The sequence below is a fragment of the Podarcis filfolensis genome, assembly GCF_964270895.1.
Source record: "Podarcis filfolensis genome assembly, chromosome: 2".
Taxonomy (NCBI): domain Eukaryota; kingdom Metazoa; phylum Chordata; class Lepidosauria; order Squamata; family Lacertidae; genus Podarcis; species Podarcis filfolensis.
The window spans coordinates 13,100,491-13,117,491 of record NC_139605.1 but is presented as its reverse complement, the minus strand read 5'-3'; the positions used below and the strand labels follow the sequence as shown (position 1 = coordinate 13,117,491).

At 45.8% G+C, this 17,001-nt stretch overlaps 1 protein-coding gene across 1 annotated transcript; it reads left to right on the top strand.

The window, feature by feature from the left end:
* The first annotated feature begins 6,459 nt into the window (after positions 1-6,459).
* On the top strand, positions 6,460-12,098 carry LOC310757208 (tumor necrosis factor-like). Its single transcript, XM_083602471.1, has 5 exons — positions 6,460-7,109; positions 8,375-8,405; positions 9,216-9,281; positions 10,538-11,377; positions 11,544-12,098. The coding sequence occupies exons 1-4, from the start codon at positions 6,927-6,929 to the stop codon at positions 10,966-10,968; spliced, it is 711 nt and encodes a 236-aa protein (XP_083458597.1). The 5' UTR covers positions 6,460-6,926; the 3' UTR covers positions 10,969-11,377; positions 11,544-12,098.
* The last annotated feature ends 4,903 nt before the right edge of the window (positions 12,099-17,001 follow it).

Sequence of the window (17,001 nt, the reverse complement as noted above, 5' to 3'; positions counted from 1 at the left end):
AATAAACAGTGAAGGGTTTGTTTAACATGTATGAACATTGAAGTGAGCGTGAAACTCACCACGCCTGAAGCCCGCTGGCTGATACTTAGACCTAGTACTCATCCCAGACATGAGTGGTCATTTAGCTCTCGGCTGAATCACTTTAGATTTCAGGTGGAAGACATAATACTCCTTCATGCCAAAAAAAATTCCTTCCTCATAGAGAGCTAGCATGTCTAGCCTTTTCCTGATGTGCTAGTTTTCTGTGCGAGAGGGTTTTTTGTTTTGGTTTGGTTTTTTATGGGGAAAAAGTCTGTATGTAGAAGCACAGAGCTCCCACCTGCAGTCTGGAAGAAGATGGCCCAGTTCTAAATGAGGCCAGAGAGATTGGAACATCCAAGTTCCTGGTAGATTCCTTAGCTGGGCAGGTAATCCCAGCATGTGCTTCCTGTGTCAAAAAACCCAGCACAATTTCCACCTTGGTTTCTGTGGCCTGTACAGTCCCCGGCCATTTCCACTTCTCGTTATCTTCTACTTTCCTGTGCTGGAAAGACAACCTCCTTCTCTATTGACACTCTCAGGTGTTAATGCCCATTTTGGTAGTTTTATCTCCCAGGAATTCCCTCCTCCATTGTATGGCTTTTGTGATAAGCCAATGATGCGCTTTTGTACCCTCGCCTTGGGACCCACCCCATCCTTCTGGTTGGAAGTTGTTTCCACCAATTTTAATCTTGTAAAGGTAAAGGGACCCCTGACTGTTAGGTCCAGTTGCGGACGACTCTGGGGTTGCAGCACTCATCTCGCTTTATTGGCCGAGGGAGCCGGCGTACAGCTTCCGGGTCATGTGGCAGCATGACTAAGCCGCTTCTGGCGAACCAGAGCAGCGCACGGAAACGCCATTTAATCTTGTACAGTGGTACCTCGGGTTAAGTACTTAATTCGTTCCGGAGGTCCGTTCTTAACCTGAAACTGTTCTTAACCTGAAGCACTACTTTAGCTAATGGGGCCTCCCGCTGCTGCCGTGCTGCTGGAGCCCGATTTCTGTTCTCGTCCTGAAGCAAAGTTCTTAACCTGAGGTAATATTTCTGGGTTAGCGGAGTCTGTAACCTGAAGCGTATGTCCTGAAGCGTATGTAACCTGAGGTACCACTGTATACCGATGCTATTGTAACCCACCCTGATGATGCCGGTCCCGATGCTAATAATAAATAGGATGGGAGGTTTAATAACATTCAGACCCACCCAAAACTTTGTGAATCTGGTGAGGACGTCTCCCACTCCTTTCTAAGTTGGCCTTTATGCAAGAAATCTAGACGCAAAGTTCTCCCTTGTTATGCTTCAGCCCCTGTCAAACAGAGCCCTCCAGGACCAGATCTGTACATTACCAACCAAGGAGCAAATTCTGCTCTGGGATCTAAGAAAATATAAGTCAGACTTCATAAAAACTTTGGGTTGGGTAGGATGAGCTTTCATTCTACAATGGTACCTCTAGTTACGTACTTAATTCGTTCCGGACGTCCGTTCTTAATCTGAAACTGTTCTTAACCTGAAGCACCACTTTAGCTAATGGGGCCTCCCACTGCTGCCACACCGCAGCACGATTTCTGTTCTCATCCTGAAGCAAAGTTCTTAACCTGAGGTACTATTTCTGGGCTAGCGGAGTCTATAACCTGAAGCGTATGTAACCTGAAGCGTATGTAACCCGAGGTACCACTGTATTGCATTCTTATTACTTATACAGTGGTACCTCAGGTTACAGACGCTTCAGGTTACAGACTCCACTAACCCAGAAATAGTACCTCAGGATAAGAACTTTGCTTCAGGATGAGAACAGAAATTGCGCAGTGACAGTGGGAGGCCCCATTAGCTAAAGTGGTACCTCAGGTTAAGAACAGTTTCAGGTTAAGAAATGACCTCCGGAATGAATTAAGTTCTTAACCTGAGGTACCACTGTACAGTCATACCTCATGTTATGTCCGCTTCATGTTACGTTCTTTCAGGTTATGTCCCACGGCGACCCAGAAGTACCGGAAAGGGTTACTTCCGGGTTTCACCGCTCGCGCATGTGCAGAAGTGCAAAACGACATCATGCGCATGCTCAGAAGCAGCGAATCGCAACCCACGCGTGCACAGATGCGCCACTGCGGGTTGTGCTCTTTTCATGTTGCGAACAGGCCTCTGGAATGGATCCCGTTCACAACCAGACGTACCACTGTACGTCACTGCTTAGGAGGCAACATGATTTATATTGGGGGGGGAGTATTATTTTTCTCATTCCTTTTGTATTTGTTTGCTGAATATGTAAAAAGCAATGGTTTACTTGCTGTATTTATATTGTAGTGAGCTGGTCCTGTTCTGATTAGTCTGGGATTTTGCTTTGAGAGGGGTCTGAAGAGAAACCAAAATGATGCATATAATAGGTAAAGAAACGGTAAAGGTAAAGGACCCCTGGACGGTTAAGTCCAGTGAAAGGTGACTGGGGTTGCAGCGCTCATCTCGCTTTCAGGCCGAAGGAGCCAGCGTTTGTCCACAGACAGCTTTCCAGGTCATGTGGCCAGCATGACTAAGCCGCTTCTGGAGAAACCAGAGCAGTGCATAGAAATACCGTTTACCTTCCCGCTGCAGCGGTACCTATTTATCTACCTGCACTGGTGTGCTTTCGAACTGGTAGGTTGGCCGAAGCTAGACAGAATAACAGGAGTTCACCACGTCGTGGGGATTCGAACCGCTGACCTTCCGATCAGCAAGCCCAAGAGGCTCAGTGGTTTAGACCACAGCACCACCTGCTCCCCTTAAATGCAGACAGCCTTCACACATAGCCACTGATTCCAAAAAAAGGCTTTTTGAATTTGTGTGTTTTAAGGGCAGGTTCTGAACACTCTTCTGCTTCCACGTGGAAAAAAAGGAAAAAGGTACAGGATTCCAAGATGGTGAAGTCCAGTCAAAGGCAACTATGGGGTGCAGTTCAGAGAGAACTCACTGTTTCTCATGCGTGCAGATCTTGTGTAATGGATGTTGGAGAATTCGGATGAAAACAGAAAAAGGAGCAGAAATTGCAGTTGCTTATTCGCATCAGAACTGGAATGGAAATCAATTCAGAAAATACGATCAATACTCCTTGTTGTTGTTGCTTTCAGTCAGCAAATTATACTTAATTGATTGTCTCTCTCCCCCCCCCCCCATTTTTCCAATGTATTTGCACTGAAATTAATCGAGTTGGAATAACAGCATGGCCACATACTTTATGCAAATGATATAAATTACGCAAATTTCCTAATTTTGTCACAGTGGACAGTGTGATGAATAATATAGGTTTGGGCAGAAGGCGAACTGCAGGGGAACAGAAACAGCACTGCAATGAACACAAAGCGGAAGGGAAAGCGATGCCTTCTTATATCTGTAGCATCTGCAAAATGTCATCCCCATCATAATGGTATCCCAAAGTCCCCTCCCCACCATTGAATCCAGATCTATTGTTTCTGCAGATTTTGTTTTTTACATAGGAGTTGGATGAAGTGCTGTGTGGATGATGGGCAAAACCTGCATGCACGGAGCGCACCATGTGCACGATAATTTGCCAGGTTGAAGAGCCTCTAATAAAAAGCATTACATATAACTACTCGGCCTTGCATCAGAACTACGGTAAGTTCAGAGCAGTTTGCAAGGTTAAAAAATAGAAGACAAAATCACAAGGATGAGACTAGCAGATTAAAAATAAAACAAAACCAATGCTGGTGCCAGGCAAGGTTTCAGGCGAGGGTGGTGGTCTTCTTCTTTGGCGATCACTCGTAGCCGAGTAAGATTGTCTTCCATAAGCACGGTTTTCACAATAAGTGATTGTGGAGGCAAATTCTGGATCCACACGTCCTTCCACAGTGGGGACATTGGTTTCCAGGTGGGAGATGATCACGGTGAGGGTTTGCCAAGCCAAGTGTGCCTTCCTCTTAGCACATTTCTCCCTTGCGTCCTGAGTTCGAGTGTCTTCAAAGCCCATGACACCTTTGGTAATGGCTGTTCTTCAACTGGAGCGCTCGCAGGCCAGTGTTTCCCAGTTGTCGGTGTTTATACTACTTTTTTTTTAGATTTGCCTTGAGACAGTCTTTAAACCTCTTTTGTTGACCACCAGCATTTACACTTTCCAGTTTTAAGTTTGGAATAGAGTAGTTGCTTTGGAAGACAATCATCAGGCATCCGCACAACATGACCAAACAGGGCAGCACGGTTGTTAGCCTCATAGCAATCTCAAAGTATCACCTGATGACACATGTGGCCACCACCTTGCTGAAGCTAAGCAGGTCTGGGATTGGTCAGGGTCTGGATGGGAGACCTCCAGGCAGAGAGCCTTGGGCTCCATAATGGAAGAATGCGAGGAGGTGAAAATTAGTAAGCAAACAAATGAATACATAAAACAGAAACATGCATCTGTGTGGTGCTGGTGTATAGTCTTCATCCAATGTACGGCTTGCAGCCGTGTTGTTGTTGTTTAGTCGTTTAGTTGTGCCGACTCTTGGTGACCCCCTGGACCAGAGCACGCCAGGCACTCCTGTCTTCCACTGCCTCCCACAGTTTGGTCAAACTCATGCTGGTAGCTTCGAGAACACTGTCCAACCATCTCATCCTCTGTCGTCCCCTTCTCCTTGTGCCCTCCATCTTTCCCAACATCAGGGTCTTTTCCAGGGAGTCTTCTCTTCTCATGAGGTGGCCAAAGTATTGGAGCCTCAGCTTCACGATCTGTCTTTCCAGTGAGCACTCAGGGCTGATTTCCTTCAGAATGGATAGGTTTGATCTTCTTGCAGTCCATGGGACTCTCAAGAGTCTCCTCCAGCACCATAATTCAAAAGCATCAATTATTTGGTGATCAGCCTTCTTTACTCACTTCCATACATCACTACAGTGGTACCTCGGGTTAAGTACTTAATTCATTCCGGAGGTCCGGTCTTAACCTGAAACTGTTCTTAACCTGAAGCACCACTTTAGCTAATGGGGCCTCCCACTGCCGTCGCGCCGCCGGAGCACAATTTCTGTTCTCATCCTGAAGCAAAGTTCTTAACCCGAGATAATATTTCTGGGTTAGCGGAGTCTGTAACCTGAAGCGTATGTAACCCGAGGTACCACTGTACTGGGAAAACCAATAGTGTACTGCTTGAATAAAAGATTTGGGGTGGCCCAGGTAAGCCCCACCATGCATAATACATCACATGATGCTGCGCATACACGCCAATTGAATGGCAATGCCCATCAACTTTTTTGGGGGGACGGCCCCCTCAAATATGTTAAGGGGGGGTCTGAAGGGACCTCAGCCCCTAGGAGTTGGCTTGCAGCACCTTTTAGATCTGATAAATGTCAAAAGGAGGGGGAGGGATGACTCAATGCCCTGCCCAGCTGGGCTTCTCCCTTTTAAAGGCATGAGATCTGATCTCAGGCCTCATGTGCCACCCCCACCCCTGGAAGTTTGGGGCCTCATGACCCAGGAGTGGGCATTCTCTGTGGCAGCCCCTAAGCTGTGAATCCCCTCCCCACAGAGATGCATGTGGTACCTCTCTTTTGCAAAACGCCGAAGACCCACCTCTTTGCCTCTGGCCTTGTTTTAAATAGTTACAATACTAATTTTTTAATAATAATAATAATAATAATAATAATAATAATAATAATAATAGCAGCAACCTGCCCTGGGACCTTGTGGTGAAGGGTGGGCAAGAAATACAGTGGCTGATTATAATGATGATGTGTGGTTTGTAGCTAACACCATTCTCTCAATGGTAGGGCAAAACAGTTTGCTCCTTCAACACGGGAAATTGCTAAACACCAAGTCAACTGTTGTCTCTCTAAGATAATAATAATAATAATAATAATAATAATAATAATAATAATAATAATTTATTTATACCCCGCCCTTCCCAGTTCGGAAAACCGGGCTCAGGGCGGCTAACAACAAATTTAAAACACTTAATTGTGATACAACAAGAAACAGCATAAAAATCTGCATAAAAGCATGAATAACAATAAATTCAAAGCCAGGGGTGTGTGTGTGTGTGTGCCAGGGGTGTGTGTGTGTGTGCCAGGTGTGTGTGTGTGTGTGCCAGGGGTGTGTGTGTGTGTGTGCCAGGGGTGTGTGTGTGTGTGCCAGGGGTGTGTGTGTGTGTGTGTGTGTGTGTGTGCCAGGGGTGTGTGTGTGTGTGTGTGTGTGTGTGTGCCAGGGGTGTGTGTGTGTGTGCCAGGGGTGTGTGTGTGTGTGTGTGTGCCAGGGGTGTGTGTGTGTGTGTGTGCCAGGGGTGTGTGTGTGTGTGTGTGCCAGGGGTCTGTGTGTGTGCGCCAGGGGTGTGTGCGCGCGCCAGGCGTGTGTGTGTGTGTGTGTGTGGGTTCCTCCCCTTCGCTTGAAGCCACCAACACCAACACCACGCTGCCGCCACAGAGATCCTTTTCTGGGGGATGCCCCGTCAGCAGCAGGCTTTCTATTACCAGTTTCCTCTTTCTGTTACAGCATTTTTCCTCTTCCTCTTGGGAGCCTCGCGCTGTGGGCGGGCGGGGAAGTTTGAATGGCTCTCCCCGACAGGGTTTAAAAGGCAGAGCCGGCAGCAGCCCTGAAGCACTGGCTCTCCTCTCGAACAAGCTGCAGGGGAAGTCAAGAAGGGTTAAAGGAGGCAGGCAGAGGAAGCAACGCCCATTCACAAAGCGAACTCAAGCCGCAGAAGAGCAGGAGCGCAACAGACACCTGCGAAAACTTATTTTTCTTCCTCCGAACTGGTGTAGCTTTGTCAAAAGTCCGCTCGCCGCTCTTGCCTCTCTTGATCTAAACTCGTGCCTGGAATCCGCCTGGAGAAAAGATCTGCCCGTCGCTTTCCACCTGTTGATTTGAAACCCTCCCTGGATCCTTCCATCTCCTGCCAAGCGGCGGCGACGGCGGAGGCAGCAGGAGCGCATCTCTTGAGCGAACCGCACCAGCCAGCGATGAGCTCCGAGCATTTGGTGTACGACGTGGAGAAAGGGAGCAACGTGGTGGTGGTGCGCGAAAAGCCGCAGAAAGAGAGCCACTGGAAATGCCTCAGCATCTGCTCCCTCCTGCTGCTGCTGGGCGCCACGTTCGTCTTTGCGCTTTTGCAGTTTGGCGCTTTCAAGCAATCTGAATCCCAGGTAAGGAACATCTATATCTATATCTATATCATCTATATCTATATCTATATATCATCTATCTATCTCTCTATTTATCTATCTCTATCTCTATCATCTATCTATCATCTACCTACCTACCTACCTACCTACCTACCTACCTACCTACCTACCTATATCTCTATCTATAATCTGTCTCTATATATTTATCTATCTCTATCTATCTCTATATATCATCTATCTATCATCTATCTATCTATCATCTATCTATCTATCTATCATCTATTTATATTCGTATCTATGTGTGTCTCTCTCTGTGTGTGCTCGAGAGGTAGAAAGAGATCAGGGGTTCATCTTCCTCAGTAAAGATTTGCTGGGTTTGCATGAAATTTGCAAAGACGTTCTAAATCATAGGTAGGCAAACTAAGGCCCGGATCCAGCCCAATCACCTTCTCAATCCGGCCCACGGACGGTCTGGGAATCATCGTGTTTTTACATGAGTAGAATGTGTGCTTTTATCTAAAATGCATCTCTGGGTTATCTGTGGGGCATAGGAATTTGTTCATTCCCCCCCCCCCAAAAAAAATATATAGTCTGGCCCCCGCCACAAGGTCTGGGAGACAGTGGACAAGCTGAAAAAGTTTGCTGACCCCTGAATCTAAATCCTCAGAGAGGGAGGGAATGCTTATCTCCATCACTGAACGCCGAAAAAAGGAGATACAAATGGATTAAAATAAATGAATGAAAAATAAAACAAATAGCTCTGAGTTGTTGGCAGTCACCACCACCACTAATGAATTCACACTATTTTAATTTGAGTTGCCCCCCCCCCAACAAGCCCATTGATGGGTGCTGACAGATTTAGGGACTTTTTGAAGAACCAAGGCACACACTGAATGCACACTGTTGCCTTATAAAAGTTTTTAAAGTTAAGGGCTTTTAAAATTAAGGATCCCACAGCGAATTAAAAATAATAATAGCCAAGACTGTGGTATTCAATTCTTTAAAAAAAATGTCCACAAGGTCACAATTGGTGATCTACCAGAACTCAGCCCACTATCACCTGTGGGACTTATCACCAAAAATGTGCCCGTTGCAGCTGCAGGGTAGTTAATGTCTGCTTAGCTCTTTTTTACTCTGTAGTTCTGCCTATTTGGAAAGCTACCCCAAACATGCCTCTGACATATGGGACATTTCTAGCTCCAGCTCATTTTGCACTATCACTGTATTGTTCATTGTTGTCACGACAAATGTATTTACCCCGTTTCCCCATTTCTTTCTTTGTTCAGGACTCTAAGGAAAAGGGAAGCCCATTTTCTGGTAAGTTCTTCCTAACAGCAATTTCTTTTCTTAAGAGAAACCTCCCCCATTCTGTCAGGGCAATGGATTTCGGGGTGCAAGGACTTTGGCTGCGTACACACCGCACTTTTTAAAGCACACGGCTTCCCCCGAAGGATCCTGTAGTTTACTCTTAAAAAGCTACAATCCCTGCCCCCCTTAACAAACTACAGTTCCCAGGATTCTTAGGAGGGTGTCATGTTCTTAGGAGAGAGCCAGTGTGGTGTAGTGGTTAAGAGTGGTAGTCTCGTAATCTGGTGAACCGGGTTCGCATCTCCGCTCCTCCACATGCAGCTGCTGGGTGACCTTGGGCCAGTCACACTGCTCTGAAGTCTCTCAGCCCCACTCACCTCACAGAGCGTTTGTTGCGGGGGAGGAAGGGAAAGGAGAATGTTAGCCGCTTTGAGACTCCTTCGGGTAGTGATAAAGCGGGATATCAAATCCAAACTTTTCTTCTTTCAACATATGCTGTGTACAGCAGCCTCTCTGATTCTCAAAACCAATGTCCACCTTCAGCAACTGCTCAGAGGCACCATGTGCTTAACGTATGCCTTTTGCACCGTGTTACACTTGCTGGATCGTGGGGTTGTAGTCAAATGCACATTAGATCCCACAAGCCTAAGGTCCCCTGGGCTAGACCATCAGGGCCTACAGGCGATTTTAAAATGCTGGTTCTCTAGCCAACTGAAAATGCTGCAGTAGCAGGTTAACCCAGCCCCGTGTGGGATCCTTAAAGGAAGGAAGTTGAGAAGATGCATTGTCTGACCGTCTGTCCTCTTTTTGTCTTTGCAGGAGGGTTGCCGCAGACGATGAAAGTGCAAGCCCTGATGTCCAGGAAACCAGCTGCCCATGCCCTAGGTGAGAGGGATTGTCTAAGCTGCTTGAAAGGGGTTTGTTGTGAACAAATGATCACAGAGTCGTTGAGCATATAAAGTGCTTTAAAATATTGGCCCAGTTGGGTTAGGATAAGAGATGATGGCTGGTCGAAACTTTGCCATTGAACTTCCATTTGAATCTGGGTTCCCCACAGCCTGACTCATTATTCAATTCAGGCCTCCTGCAAAATCCAGCACTGAAACATACCCACCAAACAGGGGACGTCCTATTCCATACCCTCCAACATTTCTCCGATGAAAATGGGGGTGTCCTATTCCATACTCTCCTACCTTTCTTTGGTGAAAATAGGGAAGTCCTACCATACCCTCTTGGGACGCGGGTGGCGCTGTGGGTTAAACCACACAGCCTAGGACTTGCCGATCAGAAGGTTGGCGGTTCGAATCCCCGTGACAGGGTAAGCTCCGGTTGCTCGGTCCCTGCTCCTGCCAACCTAGCAGTTCGAAAGCACGTCAAAGTGCAAGTAGATAAATAGGTACTGCTCCAGCGGGAAGGTAAACGGCGTTTCCGTCTGCTGCTCTGGTTCGCCAGAAGCGGCTTAGTCATGCTGGCCACATGACCCGGAAGCTGTACACCGGCTCCCTCAGCCAGTAAAGCGAGATGAGTGCCGCAACTCCAGAGTTGGCCACGACTGGACCAAATGGTCAGGGGTCCCTTTACCTTTACCATACCCTCCAACATTTCTCCAATGAACATCCAGGGCTTTTTTTTTTCCAATCGGAACTCACCGGAACTCAGTTCTGGTAGCTCTCAGGTGGGCGTCATTGTCATTCTAAGAGGACAAAGGAGGGGTTCGTGGTGAGTTCTGGTACCTCTTTTCCAGAAAAATAGCACTGAGGACATCCCAAGGAAAAGCGGGACATTCAGGGATCAAAACAGAAATTAGAACGGCTTCTGTAAATCTGGGACTGTCCCTGGAAAATAGGGACACTTCGCATTCCGTTAAGCCTCTCTGAGACGACAAAGCTTGGCCTTCTCCATGTAGTTGCTGCCAGAGTTTGTTGGGGCCACACACACACACACACACACGAGGTTAATGTGGTTTTGCCCAATGGCCTGTCAAAGCAAGGATTGGCCTTGCACTCTCCGCTCCACCAAAGCGCTAGGTCAAACCAAAGTTGCCTTCAGGGGACTAACTCGGGAACTTTGTAGGCCGAAGCCTCTTAGCACATGTTGAGGAACCTTTGGTGCTGACTGGTTTTCCCCTTCCCTTTTTGCAGCTTCCCGAGCTCACGGCCAGCAACTGTTCTGGACCACAGACGTGGCGCCCTCCATACTTGAGAACGGCATGCAGCTGGACAAAAATGACAACTCCCTCGTGGTGCCTTCGACCGGACTCTATTTCGTCTACTCTCAGGTCATGTTCCATAGCGACACCTGCCCGGAATCCCCTCTGCTGCTCAGCCACACCATCTCGTGGTTTTCCTCGCAGTTCAACAAGAACGTGGAATTGCTGAAGTCCATCAAGTCCGCTTGTGAGGCCGGAAGAACCGCCCAGGGCCAAAAGAGTTTGTGGTTCGAATCCATTTACCAGGGGGCTGTCTTCAGGTTGAACAAAGGGGACCGCCTGTGGTCCAAAACCGAATCTCCTCAGTATCTGGACTTTGCCCAACAGGGACAGATCTATTTTGGGATCGTTGCCATGGAGTAAAGAAAAGAAAAAAAAGACTCTCCTGCTGTGCCATAGTTACAACTCACTTGCTCCTCCTACTCCACCATTCAAAATACAAATTTGAGGATGAGGAACAAGAGACTGAACCCTGAATCGGCACCCCAGTGAAGGAGGTTACTTCTGCTCTGGGGAGATAGGACACAGTGTTACTTATGTTGTTGTTGTTTATTTTTAATCAACCCTATTTATTTTTATTTATTTATTTATTTATATAGCCAGTGGGCGTGTGGCTGGAAGTCTGAAAGGATGTGGGATGCGTGCTTCTTTTGTCACAGAAAAAAAAAGATGAAATATAGATAACCCAGTAGAAACAAGAGTGTGGGTTTGTGAGTGTGCTTGTGTGTGTGTATTAGAGAGGGAGGGAGGCAGAGAGAAGTGGTTCTGTGCAGTGGCGTAGCGTGGGTTGTCAGCACCCGGGGCAAGGCAAGTAATTTGCGCCCCCTAACCCGTGGATTTGCGCCCCCTAACCCATGGATTTGCCCTAACCCCAGATGTTGCACCCGGTGCGGCCCACCCCCCCTGCACCCCCCACGCTACGCCACTGGTTCTGTGAGCTGTAAGTGAATACCAAAAATAAGGGGAATTGTGCTCCTCTGAACCCAGCTCCAGAAACTCGGATCAGCTGTATATATATACTATGTATATCTGTTAATAATTGAATATACCGGTGTAATTATGTATGTTACATGGACTGCTCCTGAATTTTGGGGGAGGATGGCCCTGCGGGCAACGTCCTCTCCCAGTTTACCGAGAAAGAGAGGATAAAAATTCTCTTGGTTGGTAATGTTTACATCAAAGATGTAATCTGACACCAGAGTACCTGAGCTGTTGTGATTTTGCTCACTCTCGTGGCACATGGCGTATTTCATGTTGAAATCCTGCATGTGTTGCCACAAAAGCGGTGATTTCAAAAGGGAAATAATACCTTGTGACGTGATTTTTTAAAAAAACAATGTTGCTTATTTATTTATTTATGTGGATATTTATTTTGCTGTATTCTCCTTATTTGCACATTGCGGAGAAACTGCAACTGTTATTATAAGTTGGTTGTGTAACCTTTAAATGAGTCCAAGAAATAAAACTGAGATACTATTTAATTTAAAAAAAAACCCACCCTTTTTGACTCCTTGATCGTTTCTGAGCTAGAGCAACAGCAAAACACAAGTTTCATTACCATAAATAGATTTAACCTAAAAAGTATGAAACAAATATTGCAAAACACCAGCAATAAAACACCAGTTATTCAGCCTACTGTCTACTTCCATGATGGAGAACCCATGAACCTCCAGGTATTTTGGACTCCCATCAGCCCCAGCCAGCATGACCAATGGTTAGGTCTGATAGAAGTTTACACCAACAACAATGCCATAGCTACCTGTAGCTGAGCCTGGAGTAAACCATATATTGTGCACCCTATCGCTACTGATATCTACTTAAATTAGGATAAGGAGTTGGTGGCACTGTGGTCTAAACCACGGAGCCTCTAGGGCTTGCTGATCAGAAGGTTGGCAGTTCAAATCGGCACTGCGGTCGCAAGGTCAGAAGGTCGGCACTGCGGTGGGAAGTAAACAGCATTTCCATGTGCTCTGGCTTCTGTCACAGTGTACTGTTGCGCCAAAAGCGGTTTAGTCCTGCTGGCCACATGACCCGGAAAGCTGTCTGTGGGCAAACGCCAGCTCCCTTGGCCTGAAAGCGAGATGAATGCCGCAACCCCAGAGTCGTCCATGACTGGACCTAACGGTCAGGGGTCCCTTTACCTTTACTAACTTGCCTTCATGAAACCGTAGTCAGATATTATAATTCCTGGAGGCTTAAACAGGCACATCCCCCAACGAGAGCGTCAAGTATTTATTTATTTTAATCCTCCCTCCCAAAAAAATCTCAAATCCACACACCCTTTCCTTTCCCCTACACAGTTTATATTTCAGTGAACTTACAGAAGCTTGTGGAGGCATTTCTGTCTCTGACCAATGAGCTCTCTGCACCATTCAGTCAATCCTAACTCAAAACTTTGGCTAGAGATGTGAATGCCTGAAAAAATCTCAAAAGATTTCCCCCAATATTTGTAATAAATAAGGTGGGGGAAGAGAAAAATAGGAATATAATGGTTCCCCCTTTTTTCCTGCTCCCATAAGGTCTTAAGATCTCTAGTTATGACAAAGATATCTCTCCCACATGTCTCTGGGCAGAAAAACCAATTGAAAAGTATAACATTTGAATATTAGAATGGAACATTAGGAAGACTGCTGGCTTTTCAGCCCACTGGTCAGGCTTCCTCTCTGTTGTTTTGATGGCTATCTAACAGCTACTATATCAGGAAGCCTTGTAGAAGAGCCCAGCATCATGAGCATGCTCAGAGCTGTTTCCTTGAAAGCCACATCTCCTCATAACTTTTTGCACGTTCTGATAACCAGAGAAGCAGCAGGATGTTTTTGAGGAACATTTTTACGTTGTTTAGTATTTGGCTTTATTGAATTCATTTATTTCATAAAATTTATATACCGCTTCATACCCTCCAACATTTCTCCAATGAAAACAGGGACATCCTAAGGAAATTGGGACATTCTGGGATCAAATCAGAAACTGGGACGGCCCATCTAAATCAGGGACATCCCTGGAAAATAGCGGCACTTGGAGGGTCTGCTGCTTGATTGTGGAAAACCTCAAAGCAGTTTAATGAGGAGACCATGGCAGTCTGCACAGGTGTAATAACACATTTTCCTAAAGTCCTAAAGTGATGAAATCAGCAAGCTTAAAATTTGCAGCACTACCAAGCCAAAAATATTACCTGGTAACTTTTCTTATTTCAATCTAATTCTAAATCTGTGTTTCTAATTTAAGTAGGTAAAAAGGTAAAGGACCCCTGAACGGTTAAGTCCAGTCAAAGGCGACTATGGGGTTGTGGTGCTCATCTCGCTTTCAGGCCAAGAGAACTGGCGTTTGTCCACAGACAGCTTTCTGGGTCATGTGGCCAGCATGACTAAACCGCTTCTGGTGCAATGGGACACCGTGATGGAAACCAGAGCCAAATGGTACCTATTTATCTACTTGCACTGGTGTGCTTTCGAACTGCGAGGTTGGCAGGAGCTGGGACCGAGCAACGGGAGCTCACCCCGTCACGGGTATTCGAACCACCGACCTTCTAATCAGCAAGCCCTAGGCTCTGTGGTTTAACCCACAGCGCCACCCACATCCCGAAGGCAAGTTAGTTAGGTCTAATTAAACTGAGGCGCCAATAAACACCCCACTGTCACAAAATCGCATTAATGCAATATATTATGACATGATTAATATGAGCTAAGCAGCATGGTATAGTATACAACATAGCCCTAAGGTGAGTTGTTTTTATGTATGTTGTAAGTGGCTTGGAAATCTCTGTGCAACAAGCAACTAACAAATCTAATTGGTGGGGGGTGGTGATGGCGAGACTTATAGCTAGGAATGAAAAGAGGCAGCCAGCGACTTCTGCCTTGCCCTGGGTTCGTCCCAGTCATAAAATCACAGAATCATAGAACTGTAGAATTCAGTTTCTATGTTAGTCATCTCACTTTCCATTTTGGCTGAAACAAATGTATTGCTCTTGGGTGGCACATAAATACTGAAATGAAATGAAAAAGTCTATCCACATCTCATTTAGCAGAACCTTTCTCTTTTAAGATCATCTCCTTTTCATTCTGACCAGAGAATGGTGTGCCTGTTTTATTTAAATTGCATTTAGTTAAGAGCTTTCTTTTTAAAAATAATAATAATCTTTGTTAATTTAAATTACACACTTATACAAAGAATTTACAATCTCATGCTACAAAAAGAAAATTAAAGAAAAAAGAATTAAGAAAAAAGAAAAGAAGAAAATACAGAAAAAAGGAAGAAGAAAAAGCAAAAAGCAAAAAGTACTTTAAAAAAACCTTAATCTTCCTAATTAATACTTAATTAAACACTTAAATAAAAAAGACTTCTGACAAAACGAGTCTTCCAATCATTCTCATTGTACTGTTTATACTGTTGTTGTTGTTGTATTTTTGAATGATACTTGTAAACACAACAAATACCGTGTGTGGAGTAGACGGGAACAATATTACAGAATATAAAGCTGTGTAGTTAAGAGCTTTCAATATCTCGCCTTTCAGGTTCTGAACTCTTGCTGGGCGGATCCTTGAGGCTCTGCCTGAATCACTCGTGATGCTCAGTGGGAAATTTGCCGCCCATGGATTTCTCACTGTGGGAATTTCCTGAAGTTTTGATTGCTGTTTGAAGATCAGAAAAGCTCTCAAAAACCAAAACCAAGAGGCGTGCAAGTACCCATTTCCTTTTCTGAAGGCTCGAGGTCTGATTTCCCTAATTTGTGATAAATATAGACCTTGCAGAAAAGTGAGCTTACATTTTTTCCCTGCAAATCTTTGTATTCTAAGGCTGACTTTCTAAGTTGGCATTGGCAGAAGAAGCAAACACTGCTCATGCGTCTTGCATATGTATGTCTTTTCATGTGTGCTTTAGGGCCCTGAGCCGCATCTAACTATACCAAACCCATGACTTTCAGTTACAGATTAACAAATCTTTCAGTTTCAGTTTCACATTTTTTCCCCACTTTTAAATTTAATTCTCCACATTTCTGCAGCAATTTGCATTTAAAAAAACCCCAACCTCGTGCAAATCTGTCATCATTTTACTGTGAATTTCTTCTAATAAAGACATCCAAACATGCAGTTTTGCCTCATATACAGATTTACAGGCAATTTCCCCCATTATGCACTTTTGAATGCTAATGTAGGCAGGCTTTCTCCGAGTACAGGCATGCTTGCACATATCGTACTGCTGGAGAACTGCTTTGCGAAATTCAGAGACATGCGGGTGTTTGAAGGCTAGCTGCGTTTCGGATCACATCATGGTTTGAGAAGTATGAGTTAGGTAAAGGGATCCCTGACCATTAGGTCCAGTCGCGGACGACTCTGGGGTTGCGGCGCTCATCTCGCTTTACTGGCCGAGGGAGCCGGCATACAGCTTCCGGGTCATGTGGCCAGCATGACTAAGCCACTTCTGGCGAAATCAGAGCAGCGCATGGAAACGCCGTTTACCTTCCCGCCGGAGTGGTACCTATTGATCTACTTGCGCTTTGAGGTGCTTTCAAACTGCTAGGTTGGCAGGAGCAGGGACTGAACAACAGGAGCTCACCCTGTCGTGGGGATTCGAACCGCCGACCTTCTGATTGGCAAGTCCTAGGCTCTGTGGTTTAACCCACAGCGCCACCTGCATCCCTTATGATTTAGGTAGTTTCTTCTTAAAAGTCAATCAAAAGAGAATCCACCCTCCCCATTCCTACTCCCAGCAGTGGGATTTTGTGCATAAATGCAAACTTGCAGCCGCTTCAGCTTCACGCATAGAAGATGGCTTCTGCACGCAGATTCGTTTTGTGAGACTGGGCTCTCTGTACGACATTTGCTCCATTTGAAACTGCCGTCATCCTCTCCTGGTGGGGAAGATGCACAAACCCACCTCCTGCCCATCCTACACAGGAGGTATGAACAGATGGCTGTGAGAACCCCTCTTGCATTCCCATTGTCCTTTGTATGTGGTGAAATTTGCCTCACCTTCCCAAGGAAAGCTGCCTTCAGGCAAAAATCTTCCCTGGATGATTCCCCACCACACACACACACACACACACACACACACACACACCCCTTACAGGAAATATTTGGTATCATGTTTCCTGATGGGAGGGGAAGAAAACTGTACTTTGACTTTTCTGCTGAAGCCAGTTCCAAAGGCAGCACAAGAGCTTGCGACGCCTGAGGCAAAACCAACTAGACAACTTGTACTTTCCTTAGCCTTTGAAGGCAGTTCACAATCTGGCTGCGTTAAGCTGCTTCTGACCTGGTTACCAGAGGGCATAAGAAACTACTTTCTCATACCAGGTCAGGTTTGGTTTCAGCACCTGGTGTCCTTGGAAAGACCAGTGCTCAGGTGCTGTGGGAATCCCCGCAACTGATGCCCACGTGAAGTCCTCTTTTCATATAT